Below are 21,359 nucleotides of genomic sequence, written 5' to 3'. Positions count from 1 at the left end.
GAACACCACAGCAGGGTTTTTTTATACTTTCTTTCTTTCGTTAATTAAGATTTGGTTCAGGTGATCACCTAATCAGAAGCACATTAAGTAGAATGAGGTGTCCGCTGGTTGGAATTCAACTGACACTGGAATGGAATGGCTGTCAGACAAGTAGAGAAGCTGAGTTTTATAAAACTGTGCAGTGGGCTCTTCATTTTTGCTAGAGCTGTGTGTTAGAACTGCACGATCAAAAGCCAATTAGGCCTAAACCAACAAAATTGCTCCCCTCACTTGGGTGCCCGTATTTACGGCCAGAAAAATACATTTCTGGACGTAAATATAGGCACCCAAGTGAGGGGAGCAATTTTGTTGCTTTAGGCCTAATTGGCTTTTAAGCGTACATTTCTAACATATATGTTGTCTGTCTTTTGTACGTGCACTTTTTAATTACCTTTTTAACATTAAGAAATAAAGTATATTAGTTTTAGTTATTCACTATAAATCCAATCCTCTAGTTACAATAAACCTGTCACGATATGTAACTGGCCCTGCGTGGTGTGACCCGACGACCGGTCGGTCACCAAACAACAAGACAAACAAGGGGACACTGGGGAAACAATTACAACAGTGGGCCCAGCTATAGGGAACGGGGAAAGGGACACCTCCTGCACTCTGCTGCGGCTGAGTCCTGGACTAGCCTGACGTCCCTATACGGCTTCTTTCAAACCGTCGCCGAGCAGGATACCTTGTCCCTCACTTACCCTGCACCTATCCCTCACTAGGGAAATGGTAAGTGCGGACACTGGTCCTACCGCTGCACTAATAAAACACCAAGGGGAGATATGGCAGACAGGGTTAAACAAAACACTTAGCTTTCTCTGCTGCCAATGCACCGTGCAGCAGAGTAAGGCTCCTGAACTCAGCTTTCAGCAGAATCACCACTGCTCCAGAAAGCTCCTGTCTTCAGCAGCACCACCACTGCTCCCGACAAGCTGAACCACCACTGCACCACAGGGCTGTGGAGTCGGAGTCTGAGTCGGTGCTCATTTTGGTGGAGTCGGTTTAAAATGGACCGACTTCGACTCCTAAAATATATAATAAATTGGGTACAGTAGTTCAATGCAGAATGTGCTGAATATTTTTTCATAGGAATTTGGGAAAGTTATGAAATGTTCTTGTCATGATCCAGGACGGGGTTTTGTCTTTGGCCCGTCCTGGTCAGACAGGGGTTAATTGTTTCTGCCTCTCTCTGGCAGAGGGCGGTTATTTAGTGACCACTCGACCTAGGTCCGGTGTCAAGTTTACTCCTGCCCTCAGCTGAGTTGGTTGACCCCTTGTGTATGTATGCCTTGTGCCTGATAACTTGTTGCTTGCTTGGTTTTGATCCGGTTCCGTCCCTGTTACTAGTTCTGCCTGTTCCTCTTGTACTGCGCTACCCTCTCTGTGTATGACTCACTGCCTGTGACCTGACTATTCTCTGACTGCCCCTCTTGTACTGTTCAGCTATCTCCATGTATGACTCATCGCTTACGTTCTGACTACTCTCTGCTCGTCCCTCTGGTACCGCTTATGACCTCTGCTTGTCTGACCTGCGTTTCCCTCTCCTCTACTACAGTATCCCTGTAGTAAGTATATTACATAATCTCCAGCAGTAGGACGCTAAGCCCCGCCCCCTGCAGTCACATGATTGTAGGTCCTTGTACTTTTTGCTACCTTCAGTGTCGCAGGTCCTGTCTGCCTGAACTTTCCCTGCAGTATCGGACCCCGGGCCCTCCCGCAATGTGGGTGAGTCTCCCTGTGCAGCCGTGGCAGTTCGCCGGCGCTGACAGGATCCTGACAGTCCCATAAATGGCTGTTCTATTCCTGATCTAAGGCTACAATCACACACACAGTTTTTGCAGCCTTTTTTGAGGATACATTTTTCAGCTGCAGAAACAGATCAGCTATTTAAAAAAAACCCCATCACCTGAAAGGTTTTTGAGCTCGTAGATAATGTTTTCAATAGCAAAAGCAGATTAGAAAAACGCCACACAAACTGACAAGCTCATTCAGCCCAAAAAACGGATCCTCACAAAACGATGTGTCTGAATGTCATATCTTGAAACCCATTAACTTTGCTGGGATGCCCAGACTCTCCGCAAAAACGCTGTGTGTGAATCATGGCCATAGCCAGCGAGGGGGAGGGGGGCAGCTTCCCCCCCCTAGAAGCAGGGGCACGTACCTATCAAAACTCACTTGTATGCTGCAGTGCTCCCGTCCTGCACCGGCTCCAGACTGCAGGGGGCAATATCCCCTCCTCTGCCCTGTCTTCTGCCGTCTTCACCAGAGAGAGGAGGGGTGCCTGCCCTGCACAGGATCCAATTCCTGGGCCCCGAGCTGGAGAAAAGGGGGTTTTACACATAGCGATATCGCTAGAGATATCGCTAAAGCATCACCGATTTTGTAACGCATCAGCGATATCGCTATGTGTGATACTTACCTTGGATCGGCTCCCCCACTGTCTGTCGCTGATCGCGCGAGATCGGCCGGGTCCATTTCTCGTCGGGCGCTTCCTGCTGGCGTCGACGAGCGACGTGTGGACGCGGGCGGGAGGACGTCAGCATCGCTGCGTGTGAAAGGTAAGTAACGACTGCTGCTGCGTCACTACATCGCTAGTGAGATCTGCCTGTTTGGTGGCTCACTAGCAACCATTTAGCAATGCACCAGCGATCCTGACCGGGTCGTATCGTGGTCGGATCGCTGGTGCATCGCTAAATGTAAAGGGGTCTAAAGTGAGAAAGATGTGCACATGCTGCAGCTGACAATAACAGATAGTGTGCAAGAGGGACATGCTGGAAATCTGATTGGAAATGTGAGGAAATTGGTTATTGCCACCAGAACCCTTAAAATTGATCCCATCTTGAAGAGACGTGCTGGGAAAGGGGCAATTGTCAATCAAGCCACTTGATGGGGCAGCACTTATTTAACCCCTTCATGACCAAGCCTATTTTGACCTTAATGACCAGGCCATTTTTTGCAATTCTGACCAGTGTCCCTTTATGAGGTAATAACTCAGGAACGCTTCAACGGATCCTAGAGATTCTGAGATTGTTTTTTCCTGACATATTGGGCTTCATGTTAGTGGTAAATTTAGGTCGATAATTTTTGCTTTTATTTGTGAAAAAATCAGAAATTTGGCGAAAATTTAGAAAATTTCGCAATTTTCAAATTTTGAATTTTTATTCTGTTAAACCAGAGAGTTAGGTGACACAAAATAGTTACTAAATAACATTTCCCACATGTCTACTTTACATCAGCACAATTTTGGAAACAAAATATTTTTTTGTTAGGAAGTTATAGGGGTTAAAAGTTGACCAGCTATTTCTCATTTTTACAATAAAATTTACAAAACCATTTTTTTTAGGGACCACCTCACATTTGAAGTCACTTTGAGGGGTCTATATGGCAGAAAATACCCAAAAGTGACACCATTCTAAAAACTGCACCGCTAAAGCTACTCAAAACTACATTCAAGAAAATTATTAACCCTTCAGGTGTTTCACAGAAACTAAAGCAACTTGGAAAGAAAAATTGGACATTTTAATTTTTCCAACAAAAATTTTCTTTTAGCATCAATTTTTTCATTTTCACATGGGCAACAGGATGAAATGGATCCTAAAATTTGTTGGGCAATTTCTCCTGAATACACCGATACCTCATATGTGGTCATAAACCACTGTTTGGGCGCACGGCAGGGCTCAGAAGGGAAGGAGCACCATTTGACTTTTTGAATGGAAAATATGCTGGAATATTTAGCGGTTGCCATGTCACATTTGGAGAGCCCCTGTGCGCCTAAACATTGGAGCTCCCCCACAAGTGACCCCATTTTGACCCCCAAGGAACTTATCTAGATGCATAGAGATCACTTTGAACCCGCAGGTACTTCACAAATTGATCTGTATAAAAAAAAAAAAGTACTTTTTTTTTTTTCACAAAAAATTTCTTTTAGCCTCAGTTTTTTCATTTTCACATGGGCAACAGGATAAAATGGATCCTAAAATTTGTTAAAAAATTTCTCCTGAGTGCACAGATACCTCATATGTGGTCATAAACCACTGTTTGAGCGCACGGCAGGGCCCGGAAGGGAAGGAGCACCATTTGACTTTTTGCATGGAAAATTAGCTCCAATCGTTATCGGACACCATGTCGCGTTTGGAGAGCCCCTGTGTATCTAAACATTGGAGCTCCCCCACAAGTGACCCCATTTTGGAAACTAGACCCCCTAAGGAACTTATCTAGATGTGTAGTGAGCACTTTGAACCCCAAGTGCTTCACAAAAGTTTATAACACAGAGCAGTGAAAATAAAAAATAATTTTTTTTCCTCAAAAATGATTTTTAGCACACTTTTTAATTTTCCCAAGGCTAACAGGAGAAATTGGACCACAAAAGTTGTTGTCCAGTTTGTCCTGAGTACGCTGACACCCCATATGTGGGGGGGAACCACTGTTTGGGCACCCGGCAGGGCTCAGAAGGGAAGGAGCGCCATTTGACTTTTTGAAATGCAAATTACTTCTAATTGTTAGCGGACACCATGTCGTGTTTGGAGAGCCCCTGTGTGCCTAAACTTTGGAGCTCCCCCACAAATGACCCCATTTTGAAAACTAGACCCCCTAAGGAACTTATCTAGATGCATAGTGAGCACTTTGAACCCCCAAGTGCTTCACAAAAGTTTATAACGCAGAGCCGTGAAAATAAAAAATTTTTTTTTTCCTCAAATTTTTTAGTGTGCAATTTTTTATTTTCACAAGGGTACCAGGATAAATTAGACCCCAAAAGTTGTTGTCCAGTTTGTCCTGAGTACGCTGGTACCCCATATGTGGGGGGAACCACTGTTTGGGCTCACGTCGGGGCTCGGAAGGGAAGTAGTGACATTTTGAGATGCTGACTTTGATGGAATGGTCTGCGGGCCAGGGCTGTGGAGTCGGAGTCGGTGCTCATTTTGGTGGAGTCGGTATAAAATGGACCGACTCCGACTCCTAAAATATATAATAAAATGGGAACAGTAGTTCAATGCAGAATGTGCTGAATATTTTTTCATAGGAATTTGGGAAAGTTATGAAATGTCCTATAAATGACTGTTCTATTCCTGATCTAAGGCTACATTCACACACAGCGTTTTTCCTGCGTTTTTTGAGGATACGTTTTTCAGTTGCAAAAGCAGATCAGCTTTTTAAAAAAACGCATCACCTGAAAGGTTTTTGAGCTCATAGATAATGTTTTCAATAGGAAAACCAGATTAGAAATCTTCTCTATCTATCCATTTATCCATATCTGTATCCATATCATATCTGTACCAAAAAGAATGAAAGCCGGATAGCACACAGACAAACACTCCTTTTTTTTTAGCACCAGTCAGGTACACCTCATAGCTGCCCAAAAGGACGCCCAGGACAGGCATTGCTCGTCTTCAGTAACACATCAACGTCAATTGACAGTTGGAATAAATAGACTGCATTCACCACATCTTCTTAAGGTGCAGGCTTTTTTTTTCAAGTGTATGGGTGTGCAGTATGAAATTCTGCAGAACAGTATGAGGTTCTGCCCCCCCCCCCAGGTTTGATCCTGGCTACGCCCATGGTGTGAATGTAGCCTGAGGATCTAGGCTTTGTCTTAGCCGAGATAAGTCATAGTGTGTATATGTATATATATATATATATATATATATATATATATATTGTGGCAGGGCTAAGGGTCGTGTAATCGATGGGAGATATGTGCCTCATAAATGGCTTGTCTCTATAATGTAAGGCATAAGTAAAGCGTACCAGATATTATTATTGTTGTTGTTTGAAGGACCTGTGGTGATGTCACAGTCAGGTGACCAGTCAGCTGCCGGGTTCGTGGGTGTGGCTACAGCCTTATATTGTGGCCTGCTCCTGAACCAGGGAGTTGTGTGTGGGGAGGACTAAGTCTCCCATGTGTGCTGAGACTCCTGGTCTGAGTCTACAACCACGGACATTTGTGTTCTTTGCCTGAGCTAAAGGCTACTTTTTGTTGTTACGCTGCCTTGTGCGTTTATGACGTGAATAAACCACATGAACTTTGGAAGAACCTGTCTCATATTGGTCTCCCGCTGCACCTAAGCGAGTCACATCCCTACAATATATATACACACACAGTACAGACCAAAAGTTTGGGCACACCGTCTCAAAGTGTTTCCTTTATTTTCATGACTATGAAAATTGTAGATTCACTCTGAAGGCATCAAAACTATGAATTAACACATGTGGTATTATATAATTAACAAAAAAGTGTGAAACAACTGAAAATACTGTATGTCTTAAATTCTAGGTTCTTCAAAGTAGCCACCTTTTGCTTTGATTTCTGCTTTGCACACTCTTAGCATTCCCCAAGTGCAGTGGCAAAAACCATCAAGCGCTACAAAGAAACTGGCTCACATGAGGACCGCCCCAGGAAAGGAAGACCAAGAGTCACCTCTGCTGCGGAGGATAAGTTCATCCGAGTCACCAGCCTCAGAAATCGCAGGTTAATAGCAGCTCAGAGACCAGGTCAATGCCACACAAAGGTCTAGCAGCAGACACATCTCTACAACAACTGTTAAGAGGAGACTTTGTGCAGCAGGCCTTCATGGTATAATAGCTGCTAGGAAACCACTGCTAAGGACAGGCAACAAGCAGAAGAGACTTGTTTGGGCTAAAGAACACAAGGAATGGACACTAGACCAGTGGAAATCTGTGCTTTGGTCTGATGAGTCCAAATTTGAGATCTTTGGTTCCAACCACCGTGTCTTTGTGCGACGCAGAAAAGGTGAACAGATGGACTCTACATGCCTGGTTCCCAACGTGAAGCATGGAGGAGGAGGTGTGATGGTGCTTGGCTGGTGACACTGTTGGGAATTTATTCAAAATTCAAGGCATACTGAACCAGCATGGTTACCACAGCATCTTGAAGCGGCATGCTATTCCATCCGCTTTGCGTTTAGTTGGACCATCATTTATTTTTCATCAGGACAATGACCCCAAAAACACCTCCAGGCTGTGTAAGGGCTTTTTGACCAAGAAGGAGCGTGATAGTATGCTACGCCAGATGAGCTGGCCTCCACAGACACCAGACCTGAACCCAATCGAGATGGTTTGGGGTGGGCTGGACTGCAGAGTGAAGGCAAAAGGGCCAACAAGTGCTAAGCATCTCTGGGAACTCCATCAAGACTGTTGGAAGACCATTTTCGGTGACTACCTCTTGAAGCTCATCAAGAGTGTGCAAAGCAGTAATCAAAGCAAAAGGTGGCTACTTTGAAGAACCTAGAATATAAGACATATTTTCAGTTGTTTCACACTTTTTTGTTAATTATATAATTCCACATGTGTTAGTTCATAGTTTTGATGCCTTCAGAGTGAATCTACAATTTTCATAGTCATGAAAATAAAGAAAACTCTTTGAATGAGAAGGTGTGTCCAAACTTTGGTCTGTACCATATGTATGTAATCGATATTACATAGTGTATTACATATTTACAATTTATTACAGTTTTTTGTGTTCTAAAGTTGTATTCCAATAAATAGATATTCTGTTCTCTAAATATCTTGATTATTGTATCATAGAAATGATTAAATGTCTGATGTTCACATTGTACTACAATAAATTTTTCACTTAAATATAAGCAATATATGTGGAAGTCGGAGTCGGTGTAAGGGAAATTGAGGAGTCGGAGTCGCAGGTTTGGCTTACCGACTCCACAGCCCTGCTGCGGGCATCATGTTACATTTGCAGAGCCCCTGATGTACCTAAACTGTGGAACCCCCCCGCAAGTGACCCCATTTTGGAGACTAGATCCCCCAAGGAACTTATCTAGATGTGAGGTGAGCACCTTGAACCCCCAAGCACTTCACATAAGTTTATAACGCAGAGCCGTGAAAATAAAAATTTTTTTTCCTCAAAAAGTAAGTTTTAGTGCTCAATTTTTTATTTTCACAAGGGTACCAGGATAAATTAGACCCCAAAAGTTGTTGTCCAGTTTGTCCTGAGTACACTGGTACCCCATATCTGGGTGGGGACCACTGTTTGGGTACACGTCGAGGCTCGGAAGATTTTCAGCCAGCAATTTTTTATTTTCACAGGGGTAGCAGGATAAATTGGACCCCAAAAGTTGTTGTACAGTTTGTCCTGAGTACACTAGTGCCACATATATGGGGGGGAACCATTGTTTGGGCACATGTAAGGGCTCGGAATGGAAGTAGTGACGTTTTGAAATGCAGACTTTGATGGAATGGTCTGCAGTCGTCGTTACGTTTGCAGAGCCCCTGATGTGCCTAAACAATAGAAACCCCCCACAAGTGACCCCATTTTGCAAACTAGACCTCCCAAGGAACTTATCTAGATGCCTGGTGAGCACTTTGAACCCCCAAGTGCTTCACAGAAGTTTATAACGCAGAGACGTCCGGGACCTTCCTGGCTTCTCGGATGGGCCAATCCAAACAGGAGCAGGACCTGAGCACGTGACCTTCAATCTCCAATGGGAGATCACTCCACGGTCATGCTCAGTGGCCCGACATGGGGACTTAGTCCCTGGAGAATCTCGCTACTGAGCACCATGCATGTATTGTCATAGCTGCGCCAGAGGTGGCAGCAGCAAGTAAACCCATGGAGCTGGTCTGGACAGAGCGCCTGGACCGACGAGTTTGCCGAGCAACCTCCTCTGCGGCTGGAGAGGAATGGGAGACCGCTGGAAGTAAGACTCGGGATTCTCGCTATGCAGCGACAGAAATCCGACGCCTAACACGCTGTAAGTCGTAGTTCAACCTCTTCTCCCGCAGAAGACCACTTACAGTTTCTTTGAGCTCCAAGACTTCTTTCTCGAGCTCCTCGACCCTGTGCTCGCCAATTGTCTAAGGACTCTTTCTCGTTTGACATGTTCTTCCACTGTCTCTCTTATCAGCTGTATTCATGATCCTGCTCCCTTTTGGCCATCACGTGTCGCACCACTACTTCTTTAATTATATCTTCAACGGGTACCACTGGGTCAGCCCCATCAGTCGAGTAAACCCTCCAGTTAGCGTCAAACCGTGTGTCTACTCCAGTTGTCTCATCTCCCAGCCAACCATCCGTCATATCACGGGACGTCAGGTCCGTCAGTTGGGCAAATGTACCCCTTTTTCCGGTCACTTCTATAACTGATCCAAAACAAACAAAAAGACCTGCGCTAAAAGGATTAAATAGAGGCTGCAAAAGTGGACAAATGATGTACAAAGGCACCACCTAAGTTAACATGTATCAATTCAATAAAGGTACAAACTACAAATACCATAGATAATCGCACATAAAACAATAGCACTAAATACTAATCCTCAAGGAAACCAGCATGCACTCACCAGAAAAAAAGGGGATGATGATGAGAGCTGCAGAGGATCAATCACACAGACGCGGTAACAATGCTGGTTTGTGCATGAAGCGACGCTTTAGCTCAAGTCCAGACAGACAGAACTTTGCCCGTGGACCAATCTGAAACTGCCACATCTATGTGCGATTATCTATGGTATTTGTAGTTTGTACCTTTATTGAATTGATACATGTTAACTTAGGTGGTGCCTTTGTACATCATTTGTCCACTTTTGCAGCCTCTATTTAATCCTTTTAGCGCAGGTCTTTTTGTTTGTTTTGGATTTGTTTTAAAACTGTGGGCTGACACCGACTTACACTAGACCAAGCAGCTGGGGAACTATTAGTGTTTATTGCTTGGTAAGCGCTTGTGTGATCTGTTGTTCACTTCTATAACTGATTTGTCCACTTTAGTAGGCGTCACCGTCTCAATGTCTGCTAGCTCAACAGTAGAAACGTCTCCATCCCCCTGGCATACATCATCAAACACAACAAAGTCCCGGCGCATCTCCAAGGCATACACTAAGTCTGGTGGTATACCGCCACCTTGGCACTCAATGCTGTGGAACGCCTCAAAAATTACTCTGTCTACCGCATAGTTCACCGTGACCCCATGTTTACAGCGAACCTGGACCATTTTCTCGGTCAGACAGAAAGTGAGAGGAGTTCCTGTGAGAGTCACCTGACTCTTTGAGTCCAGCCGACCAGAGACTCTTTTCCGGTGCAACATCACGGTACACACCTGCAGCCCATCGTTATTATCCGGAAAGAATATCCCACATTCTGAAAAAGACATACACACACACTGCCGTTCCCCAGACATGTCCACTGAGGTACCCAGTGCTGTCCCTTCTGGAAACATGGCCCTTTTCTGAACCACCCCGATTTGCGTCTGGGACTCCACCCCTTTTTGGGTTACCACTCTGATTTGGGTCACCGCCTCCCTCTGAGACCTCACCCCTTCTTGGGTTACCACCACGATTTGGGTCACCGCCCCCTTTCGGGATTTCCCCATGTCCTTTCTACAGGTCTTCTTAGACCACAGTTCACACCAAAACAGTTTGTCTTTAACGATACCACACAAGTTCTTGTTGGCACCACCACAGCTCCTGCTGTTACCGACCTCCGACACCTCCGGCTTCCGCTCACACACAGCTACTGGGGTCACCTTCGTAACCCCGCCGAATTACAGCAAGCCGCTTGTCACCTTTGTAACCCCGCCAAGTTACAGCAAGCCGCTTGTCACCTTCTTGACCCCACTGAGCCACCACCAGCTGACTTGAGAGGGAAAAGAAAAAAAAACACACACAACACAAAACTCACGTGTCCTGTCTGTGCTATTCAGGATGTCCGTCGCCTCCTGAGACTGTCCAACACACAGGGCACACCGAGTGCTATTCAGGGAGCCGACCCTCCTCCCAGGGTTTCCCAACACACAGGCCTCACCAGATCCAGGGGCTTAGCGGGTGCTATTCAGGACATCCATCTCCTACTGAGACTGTCCAACACTCACGCCTCACCATGTCCAAGGTCACAGTACATGCTCCAGGGATCTGATTCTTCTCCCAGAACCTCCCAACACTGACCCTCCAGGACCTTGCACACTGAACCCTCCAGGTACACAGTCTTTCTCACTGACCCCGGTCAGTACAACACGGACACCTGTCCGTTACCTGTGTCGGCCACACAGGTTCTCGGGTACCTCTAAGGCTGGTTTCACATTAGCGTTGAAACAATGCTGTGCACTGCGTCAGTAAGCCCCGCCCCGATCCGGCTCCCTGCCCGTCCCATCCGGGATCACCGCCTACTTTCGCATTTGCACGCATGCGATCGGCGCACCCTATCTTTAGCATAGGGTGCGCAGATCATGCGTTGCCAGTGTGAAAGTAGCGTGCTGCGCACCTTTGACGGTGCGCCGTGCGCGCCGAAATAAAGCATGTTGCATTTCGGCGCGCACCGTCAAAAGTGCGCAGCACGCTACTTTCACACTGGCAGCGCATGATCTGCGCACCCTATGCTAAAGATAGGGTGCGCCGATCGCATGCGTGCAAATGCGAAAGTAGGCGGTGATCCCGGATGGGACGGGCAGGGAGCCGGATCGGGGCGGGGCTTGCCGACGCAGTGCGCAGCGTTGTTTCAACGCTAATGTGAAACCAGCCTTATCCACAGAAGCACCCTATAGCAATCCACAGTCTATTTCTCTGACCCCGGTCAGCACATCACAGGGCTTTCAAGACTGTCACCTGCTGGCCACGCAGGTTCTCGGACCCCTCTACTGCAGAGGTGTCCTATAAAATCTCTTCCACTGACCCTGGTCAGCATATCACATGGCTTTCAAGACTGTCAGCCCTCCTGGCTCAGCGTTGCCAGCACTACAACATGTGCTGTTGGAACCGTTGCCCTTAGCAATCGTATTTTTCAGTCCTCGTCCTAGCAACAAGGCTACAACACTGCCCGCATTCTCCACCAATTGTAAGGTAGCGCTTATTATTCAGATAGGGGACACTCGCTAGGCAGCCAAATACCCAGGTCCGGCACGGGTTTCTCATATAACTCCAACAGTTCATGCGGTTTATTGGGCATCATAAACCATGAACTGCAACAGAAAGTTCATATCAAATCAGCATAGCGTCCATGACAGAGCTTCACTCTGTTTATCCTGTGGTCACACAGGTTGTGCAATGTCCAGCACATAGGCTCTCTAGCCTCACAGTTATATCCCCTGTCAGGGTTACCTCATGGCTGCTTCTCTGTGCAGACGTTCATTCCCTCTCCCTGGGAACTCTCAGGCATATGCAGCCATTATACACAGCCTCTCCACGTGCTGTCAGGAAGACAGCCACGTCAGCCAGACGAGACCTTTCATACGGACCAACCGGGTCCAAGAATTCACTCATGTGACCTACCCTGGCCACCTTATATGGTCCATAGCCACGCCCACCGGATCACATGGCTATGACCTAATCACAGGTCCTTCAATCATTCACACACATGTACTTTACTATGGCATTCTAGTCACCCACTCCCAGGTGGGTTTGTAGGTGATTGATCCCACCCGTCTCACCAATCACCTGAAGGCTTCTCCCTAATATACTGGCACGAAAGATCAGCTCTGCTGATCAGCACATTATCAAGCCTTCATCCCAAGGCTACCCACCTTGGGATACATAACGATCCTTTAGCACCCTGCTCCTGTTACCACTCTGGATGTGCCTGTACACTCATCCTGAGACACCCACACAGCGCCCCCTAGCAGACACAGTGGTCACTACACCACTATATATATATATATATATATATATATATATTTTACACATACATACACACAATATATATGTAATCGATATTACATAGTGATTACATATTTACAATTTATTACAGTTTTTTGTGTTCTAAAGTTGTATTCCAATAAATATATATTATGTTCTCTCTAAATATCTTGATTATTGTATCATAAAAATTATTAAATGTCTGATGTTCACATTGTACTACAATACACTTTTCACTTAATATAAGCAATATATGTGGGTGTCGTAGTTGGAGTCGGTGTAAGGGAAATTGAGGAGTCGCAGGTTTGGCTTACCGACTCCACAGTCCTGCTGCACCAGGTAGCTCCAGTCTTCACCACTGTTAGTATCCAAAAAGGACCTGTCATAACCAACAGTCAGCTGATGCACCAGGTGACCTTATATAGGAAGGTGGGAGTGGATATCACCAGCACACACAGACTAACTAAACATATAGTAACACCAGCGGCCACCAGGGGGAAAAACTAATATTAAACCCCGAAGGCCTGAAAGGAAAAAAGTTTATATGTGAGCAGCCCAAACTGACATAGATCCAAAAATGGATCGTTACAAAACCCTTTAAGGCAGGGATATCAAACTCAAATACACAGAGGGCTAAAGTCAAAAGCTTGCAGAAAGCTGCAGACCAACCTTGATATTTGTTAAAAAAAGTCTATAATTGAGGAAGTTTTTCCTTATCAAATAAAATGATTAACCTTTGGAATTATAGTGGAATAATATAATGCTATGTAACAGCAGTTAAAAGCATACGGCCCAATGGCCTAATATAAATATGTAATAACAAAAGCATAAAAAACCTTGAATAAAACAGATAATAAAGTATGATGCAAACACAAGTGTTCCAAAAAACAGTATGATACCCCCACAGTGAACTCCTCCACACGCACAGTATGATGACTGTACCCCCCTCCCTCAATTCCCCCAACAAAGAATGGTGACCCCCAACATAGTGCGATTCTCCAACTGCAATCCTCACACAGCTCTCCATACAGTGTAATGGGCACAAAAAATCCTCCATACAGTACAATGGATTCACATAGTCCTCCATACAGTGTAATGGCCTCCACATACTACTGCATCAAGTGTAATGGGCCACACATAGTGCTCCAAGCAGTATAATGGCTCCACACGATGCTAGATACTATAAAATGGCACCACATAGTGCTCCATATTGTATAATGGCCTCACATAGTGCTCCACACTGTATAAATGTTAGGCGTCAGGTTTCTGCGTCTGCTCTGCAGGAATCTAGAGCCTCACATTCTGCGGTCTCCTGCTGTCTTTCTACTGCAGAGGAGATTACTTTGCAGCAGACCGCTCCAGAGACTAAGTCCCTCTGTGCTCCTACTGGGCATGCTCACGAGACGATCTCCCATTGGAGATCGGGAGTGATGTGCCCAGGTCCTGTTCCAGATCTCATTGGTCCATCTCGGAGATCTGGAAGGTCCCGCACGGCTATAAAAAGCCGTTCCACCATGCGCTAGTATAGACTATACTGCTATGTGTGAATGGTGACGGATGTATGACTCTGGTGACTGACTCATTTGAAACCCCTTCCCTCTGATATTACGCATGGTGATAGGGAATTAGTTTAGTAGTCAGCGCCAGTCAGTGGCAAGCCTTAAGCCACTGTGCTCACCGCACCGCTACGCTAGCGTCCGACATCGCGCTTGCCTTCCAGCCTTGTCGTCGAGCGGCAGTGTCCTACGCCGCGCTGCAGTTGCAGCCCCCCTTGGCGCCCGCAGAAGCGACGCCGCTCACACGGTAGGTCTAGAAGGACGCAGCTCCTCTGTCTTAGGGCCTGCTCCTGTGACCAGATACCGTGTGTGCATTTTAACTGAACTCTGTGACACTAACAGGTTCAGTGTTCTTTGTGTTGCGGCATCTCTGTGTGTGAACAGAGCCCGCTCTGCGCACTACGGGTGAAGTTGAACCGGTGCGCATTATACCGTCATATTGCTCCTGCCATCACTCAGCAGCGGTTGTAACACCTAATTCACAGTGGACCCTGAGCGGCGAACGCACTTTATTATAATTTTTATTTAGTGCATTCTGCCGCTCCTAACATTATGGTCCCACATGATGCTCCATACTATATGTGTCCACATAGTGCTCCATACAGTATAATGGGCTCACATAAAAAAAAAAAACCTGTATATACTCGTGTATAAGCTGAGGCACCTACTTTTGTCACTAAAAACTGGGAAAACTAATTGACTCGAGTATAAGCCGGGTATGCATTGTCTCCTAATCCCCATCCTTGTATGCGTGGCTCTTCATCCCCATCCTTGTATGTGTGGCTCCTCATCCCCCATCCTTGTATGCGTGGCTCCTCATCCCCCATCCTTGTAAGCGTGGCTCCTCATCCCCCATCCTTGTATGCGTGGCTCCTCATCCCTCATCCTTGTATGTGTGGCTCCTCATCCCCCATCCTTGTATGCGTGGCTCCTCATCCCCCATCCTTGTATGCATGGCTCCTCATCCCCATCCTTGTATGCGTGGCTCCTCATCCCCATCCTTGTATGCGTGGCTCCTCATCCCCCATCCTTGTATGCGTGGCTCCTCATCCCCCATCCTTGTATGCGTGGCTCCTCATCCCCCATCCTTGTATGTGTGGCTCCTCATCCCCCATCCTTGTATGCGTGGCTCCTCATCCCCCATCCTTGTATGCGTGGCTCCTCATCCCCCATCCTTGTATGCGTGGCTCCTCATCCCCCATCCTTGTATGCGTGGCTCCTCATCCCCCATCCTTGTATGCGTGGCTCCTCATCCCCCATCCTTGTATGCGTGGCTCCTCATCCCCATCCTTGTATGCGTGGCTCCTCATCCCCATCCTTGTATGCGTGGCTCCTCATCCCCATCCTTGTATGCGTGGCTCCTCATCCCCATCCCTGCATGCGTGGCTCCTCATCTCCATCCTTGTATGCGTGGCTCCTTATCCCCCATCCTTGTATGGGTGGCTCCTCATCCCCATCCTTGTAAGCATGGTTACTCATCCCCATCCTTGTATGCATGGCTCATGATCCCAATCCCTGTCTGAATAGCTCCTCATCCCTGTCCTGGTATGCATGATTCCTCATCCCCATCCTGGTATGCATGGCCCCCATGAGAAAAGCATAAAAAAAACCAAAACATCCTACTTACCTTCCCTGCACACCCTTGACGCATCTACTTCCTGTGCCAGCAGCTCCTGCAGCCGGGCGATCACGTGTCCCTGCTCATTAAGGTAATGAATATTTACCTCTTTCCATGCCTATGGGAGTGGATAGAGGCGAATATTCATTACCTTAATGAGTGGGCACCTGTGACAGCCCGGCAGCTGCTGGAAGCCGGCGGCAGCAACTGTGTGCGCTATAAGAGAAATGAATATTCATTTCTCTTTAGCAGCGGGCTCAGGCTTTAGCAGCAGCAGCTGGCTCCTGTGACCTGATGGGACGGTGCACATGCATGCAGAGGAGAGTGGCCACAGTGCTAGTGATGAGGAAGATAGTGAGGGGGCTGAAAAAAGTAGTGGCGGCACTAGTCCTGAGGAGATTGTGGCCGTTCCCACCTGGAGGGCTCTGTGTGCCCCCCTCTGGCACGCGTGCCATAGGTTTGCCGCCACTGGCCTAGTAAGTGACACATTGCTGGAATCAGGTTCTCAGCTCTTACATTATGCTGCACTCTGATTACATACCAAAACTCTGCTGACAGATTACATTTAATTGCAGTCCCAGTACTTAGATGAAGGCAAGTTCTGTACATTTTGCTTTGAATGGTTTATGGCATATCCTGGGCCCGTGCGAAAATCAATCAATCCAGGACTGCATGACTCCTTAGGAGCCTGAGACAGCCCACATGACTCTCTGCATTAATGTACATACAGTGCATTGTATAAAGTGTTTTTTTTTCTAATTGTTAAAACAGACACTTTTGGCAAAGTCAGAATGAGAAACGTCAGCAGTGTAAAGAAAAATTCTGTACAAACTAGGGCTAGAAATAACCCCGGGATCAGGTAGTCTATTCATTTAGACATCTGCAGCTGGAAGCTTAGGCTTAGAATATTTTCCATTTTGAAATATTATTACTTTAGCGTATTGTACAGGGTGGGCCATTTATATGGATACACCTAAATAAAATGGGAATGGTTGGTGATATCAACATCCTGCTTGTGGCACATTAGTATATGGTGGGGGGAAACTTTTCAAGATGGGAGGTGACCATGGCGGCCATTTTGAAGTCGGCCATTTTGGATTGTATCTTTATAAATGGCCCACCCAGGTGTATCCATATAAATGGGACCACCCTGTATATCTCATAGGAAAAATGGTGACTGGATCCCAATCAAATGGACCATAGGGAGATCTAATGAAACATTTGCAGGAGACAATTAGGACTAATTCTAAGTGGCGTGCACACTGGAAAACCAGAGATGGGACGACATATGTTATCATGATATGTCATGACAGAGTACTGAGGTACAAGCAATAAACAACTTGGCACTCAAAATTGTGAAAAAAATTGATCCATTTTTATTGGCATCCAGATAACATGTACTCTAGACGTTTTCGGTCCCACCATAGGACCTTCATCAGAGATTAAATCGTGATCTGCAGTTCAGTGAAGAGAGATCGGCCTACCAAGACCACGTATAGCACAAGCACTACTGCTCACCACACTGAAATGGGCACTAATAGCAACCCGCGCTGCGGAGCACTTATGTCCTTTACTGCTAGTGAGGAGTGTCACTTGTTATTTCACCTACATCCTGAGGTGTACATTGGATATTGTTTTTTCCTTAACACCGAGTACTATATATTCTCGCACTGATTGACTACAGGATGCGTATTACTTTTGGCCTAGTCTCTCTTCACCGATACTCAAAGTATATACAATCGACATGTGTTGTTTATAACTCATTGTATTTTTATTTTTTCTTCTGCATCTTATTATATTCAATTGTGTTTCTGTTATGTCTTATGAACTGCAGATCACGATTTAATCTCTGATGAAGGTCCTATGGTGGGACCGAAAACGTTTAGAGCACATGTTATCTGGATGCCAATAAAAATGGATCAATTTTTTTCACAATTTTGAGTGCCACGTTGTTTGAATTTTGGACAAAACACCTTAACAAGTCGTAATATGTTTGCCCCAATATTTAGAATTTTGCTGTTTTCACGGCAGTCCCTGCCAGCTACACCAATATGTTGGTAGCATAAATGGGAGGGGGGCATGGCTACACCCACCCAACAAATTCATGAAAAGTTACATCACTTTAGTGGTGTAACTTACTCCAAAAACATACTCCAGTCACTGACTGGACTACACTTTTGGTCATGGTGCATGCTGGATCAGAGGTCCGCCTCTTAATGAATTAGGCGCCTGGTACTACAGCGAGCCCAATCATTAAGACTAATGTTTTCTTTTCCAGAATGCGTTCTACTGACATTTTCCCCCCCAGCGCAGACTTTCCCCCCCCACGCACTTTTTCCCCACAGCACAGACTTTCTTCCCCGCAGCACAGACTCCCCCCCCCCCCCCCCCCGCGCACTTTTTCCCCACAGCACAGACTTTTAGATCAGGCTAGTAATCTGACTCCGAGGAAAAAGTATTTTAATAGGCAAAATGGATTTTTTCTAAAAACTGTTCCACACACTGCAGAACAATGAAGTCATTATGAGCAGGAAGTGTGTTTTCTTACAGAAGCGCCTTATGTGCCAATCACACGCCACATCAGCGGGCACCACACCGATCACACTGCGCCCGTCAGCGGGCACCACACCGATCACACTGCGCCCTTCAGCGGGCACCACACCGATCACACTGCGCCCATCAGCGGGCACCACACCGATCACACTGCGCCCATCAGCGGGCACCACACCGATCACACTGCGCCCGTCAGCGGGCACCACACCGATCACACTGCGCCCGTCAGCGGGCACCACACCGATCACACTGCGCCCGTCAGCGGGCACCACACCGATCACACTGCGCCCGTCAGCGGGCACCACACCGATCACACTGCGCCCGTCAGCGGGCACAACACCGATCACACTGCGCCCTTCAGCGGGCACCACACCGATCACACTGCGCCCGTCAGCGGGCACCACACCGATCACACTGCGCCCGTCAGCGGGCACCACACCGATCACACTGCGCCCGTCAGCGGGCACCACACCGATCACACTGCGCCCGTCAGCGGGCACCACACCGATCACACTGCGCCCGTCAGCGGGCACCACACCGATCACACTGCGCCCTTCAGCGGGCACCACACCGATCACACTGCGCCCATCAGCGGGCACCACACCGATCACACTGCGCCCATCAGCGGGCACCACACCGATCACACTGCGCCCATCAGCGGGCACCACACCGATCACACTGCGCCCATCAGCGGACATTATTGGTGATCACATTGTGGCTGTCAGCAGACACTATTACTGATGAAGGCACATACCACTAATCACTATGAAGCGGGCAGAGCGGCCACCCCTGGCCCCGGGCAATGCCAGCCTCCTCGCCCCCGCCACGGTCATTGCTCCCCTCTACCTTGTCCTCCGCGCTCCCACAAGTCTCCGCCGCCGCATTGTACACGTGACATCGCAGGACCGTACTCCCAACGTCCACGGCCAGCAGCAGCCGTTCCCGGTATCCGTTCCTGACAGATCCCATGCTGAAGGGCCCCGCCGCTCATTCAGCCGAGCAGAGGACGATGATGGTGGCGAGTTCTCCAGGGCGGAGCCACTACGGGCCCATGTTTACTGAGGGCGGGGCCTGCGGAAAGGGCGTTGTGATCACGTGATTACTATAGTGACGGCGGCCATGTTTACCACTGGCAGATAGTGAAAGCTGCGGTATTTGGCGCTTCTTTCCAGAGATTTCTTCCGGTCTTCGGGAAAATGGCGGCTTGTGTTGCAGTTTGTCCTCTAGCTGAAGTGTGAACGTGAAGTACAGGGATTTGGCGGGTGTGTGGTGAGGAGATTGGCGCCAGATTGGTGGTCGCGGAGGGAATATTCCGGGGTGCCTGCCCTGCCGATGAAGGTGGGTACTGTACTGTGCGTGGAGGGGTATACCGGCGGCCGGACCTGTCCAGACATGTCTGCTGTGTGCTGCCTCAGTAGCGCCGCCATATACACGCTTGTCGCACAGGACAGACGTATATACAGTATATTTACACAATACTCACCTTGGTTTCTTATTCAGCAGTTGCTCATTTGCAAAAACGTTATTTTTTTCCTCAAGAATATCACAATAATAAATTACAATGCGCGCCCTGAGGTAAAAGCACCTAGGACCGCCTGCGAAAATGATAAAATGGGTTAAATGACTTTGGGCCACACAGCTAGCCATGCCTGACAGCCCGACTCCTGACACTAACACGGGGCACAATGGCCGAGTGACCGCTGCTTATTGATTTATATTTATTGATGGTCTCATCGCCAAGTTAATATTAAAAGCAACCTCTGCCCAGTTTCACCCAGCTCTGCCAAAAGGGTGTGACGGGTGGAATGGGGGCGACGGGCCGCAGCTTTTCTACCACGTGATGAGAGTTGGCATGTGTTACACCAGGAATCTGTCTCCTGAGACCCCAAACGATAATGAAGTTATTCCCCGGAGACAGATTTCTGGTGTAATGTGAACTACATCTTGCCATGAATTAGGAACCCTGTGAGGTCATGGCCCCCATCTCCCTCCCCCAATTCTGCCAGTTCAGTACAAGGTTATAATTTGTCATTTTTGATGGCAGCTATTAGGCTAAGTTCACACGTAGCGGAACTCCCGCGGAAGTTACTGCGAGAATTCCGGAATTCTATTCTGCGGGAAAATCGCATTTTAAATTCCCGCGATTTTCCCGTGGAAAAACTAGCATTTTTGCAAGCGTAATTAGCTTGCAGAATGCTAGCGTTTTCCAGGCGATCTGTAGCATCGCTTGGAAAACTGATTGACAGGTTGGTCACACTCGTCAAACAGTGTTTGACGAGTGTGACCAGCTTTTTACTATTGAGGCTGCTTATGCAGCATCAGTAGTAAAAAGATCTGTTAAAAAAAATTAAAAATCGGGTTATATTCACCTTCCCGATGTCCCTCGCAGCGTCCCCAGGCCTCCTCGATGCTGCCGGCAGGTCCCGTTCCCAATGATGCATTGCGGCAATGACCTTTGATGACGTCACGGTCTTGCGAGACGCGACGTCAGCAAAGGTCATCGCAATGCATTACTGGGAACGGGACCTGCTGCGTGCATCGCTGAAGCCTGGGGACGTTGCGCGGGACATCGGAAGGTGAATATAACCTGACTTTTTTTTTTTTTTTTTTTTTTTTTTTTTATTCTATTTTTTTACGGGGATATGGTACCCAGAGCCCGAAGGACAGTCTCCTCTCCTCCGGACCGTGTGTACCATCCGCAAATGTTCTTCTTAGTTTTCGCATGGTGGGCACAGCCAGAAAGTAAGCAAAACAATGCATTCCTTTGCGGGTGGAATTGCCGCGTTTCCGCAAATTAATGAGCATGCTGCGGATTTTTCCGCGATGCGATTCTGCCGCTGGAAAATCCGCAGCATTAGCACAGCATTGCGGAATCCCATAGGATTGCATGGGATGCTGTTTCTTTGCGTTTTCGCGGTAAAAACTGCCGAGAAAACGCAAAAAAACCTGAATGTGTGAACGCAGCCTTAAAACCACTAACCCATTCTGACAGCCTGAAGCAAACCTAT

The 21,359-nt window shown here is 47.2% G+C and overlaps 2 protein-coding genes across 5 annotated transcripts in view; one reads left to right on the top strand and one right to left on the bottom strand.

The window, feature by feature from the left end:
* GK5 (glycerol kinase 5) overlaps positions 1 to 19,429 on the bottom strand; it is a 126,428-nt gene extending 106,999 nt beyond the window's left edge. For 2 of the 3 annotated variants that reach the window (XM_073576595.1, XM_073576596.1), the window contains exon 1: positions 19,198 to 19,429. In XM_073576595.1, coding sequence (XP_073432696.1) covers positions 19,198 to 19,320 — 123 coding nt within the window. In that variant the 5' untranslated portion in view covers positions 19,321 to 19,429. The remainder of the gene's footprint in view (positions 1 to 19,197) is intronic. The other variant, XM_073576594.1, reaches the window with a different exon arrangement.
* Positions 19,430 to 19,535: 106 nt separating this feature from the next.
* Positions 19,536 to 21,359, top strand: part of RNF168 (ring finger protein 168) — a 90,323-nt gene continuing 88,499 nt past the window's right edge. The window contains exon 1 of one of the 2 annotated variants that reach the window (XM_073576592.1): positions 19,536 to 19,689. The gene's annotated coding sequence lies outside the window, so the exon portion shown is untranslated. The remainder of the gene's footprint in view (positions 19,690 to 21,359) is intronic. The other variant, XM_073576593.1, reaches the window with a different exon arrangement.

This window comes from Dendrobates tinctorius, unplaced genomic scaffold, assembly GCF_039654945.1.
Source record: "Dendrobates tinctorius isolate UK_male_01 unplaced genomic scaffold, ASM3965494v1 ptg000049l, whole genome shotgun sequence".
Taxonomy (NCBI): domain Eukaryota; kingdom Metazoa; phylum Chordata; class Amphibia; order Anura; family Dendrobatidae; genus Dendrobates; species Dendrobates tinctorius.
Note: the sequence above shows the minus strand (reverse complement) of the source record. Positions and strands in the feature narration are given on the sequence as shown.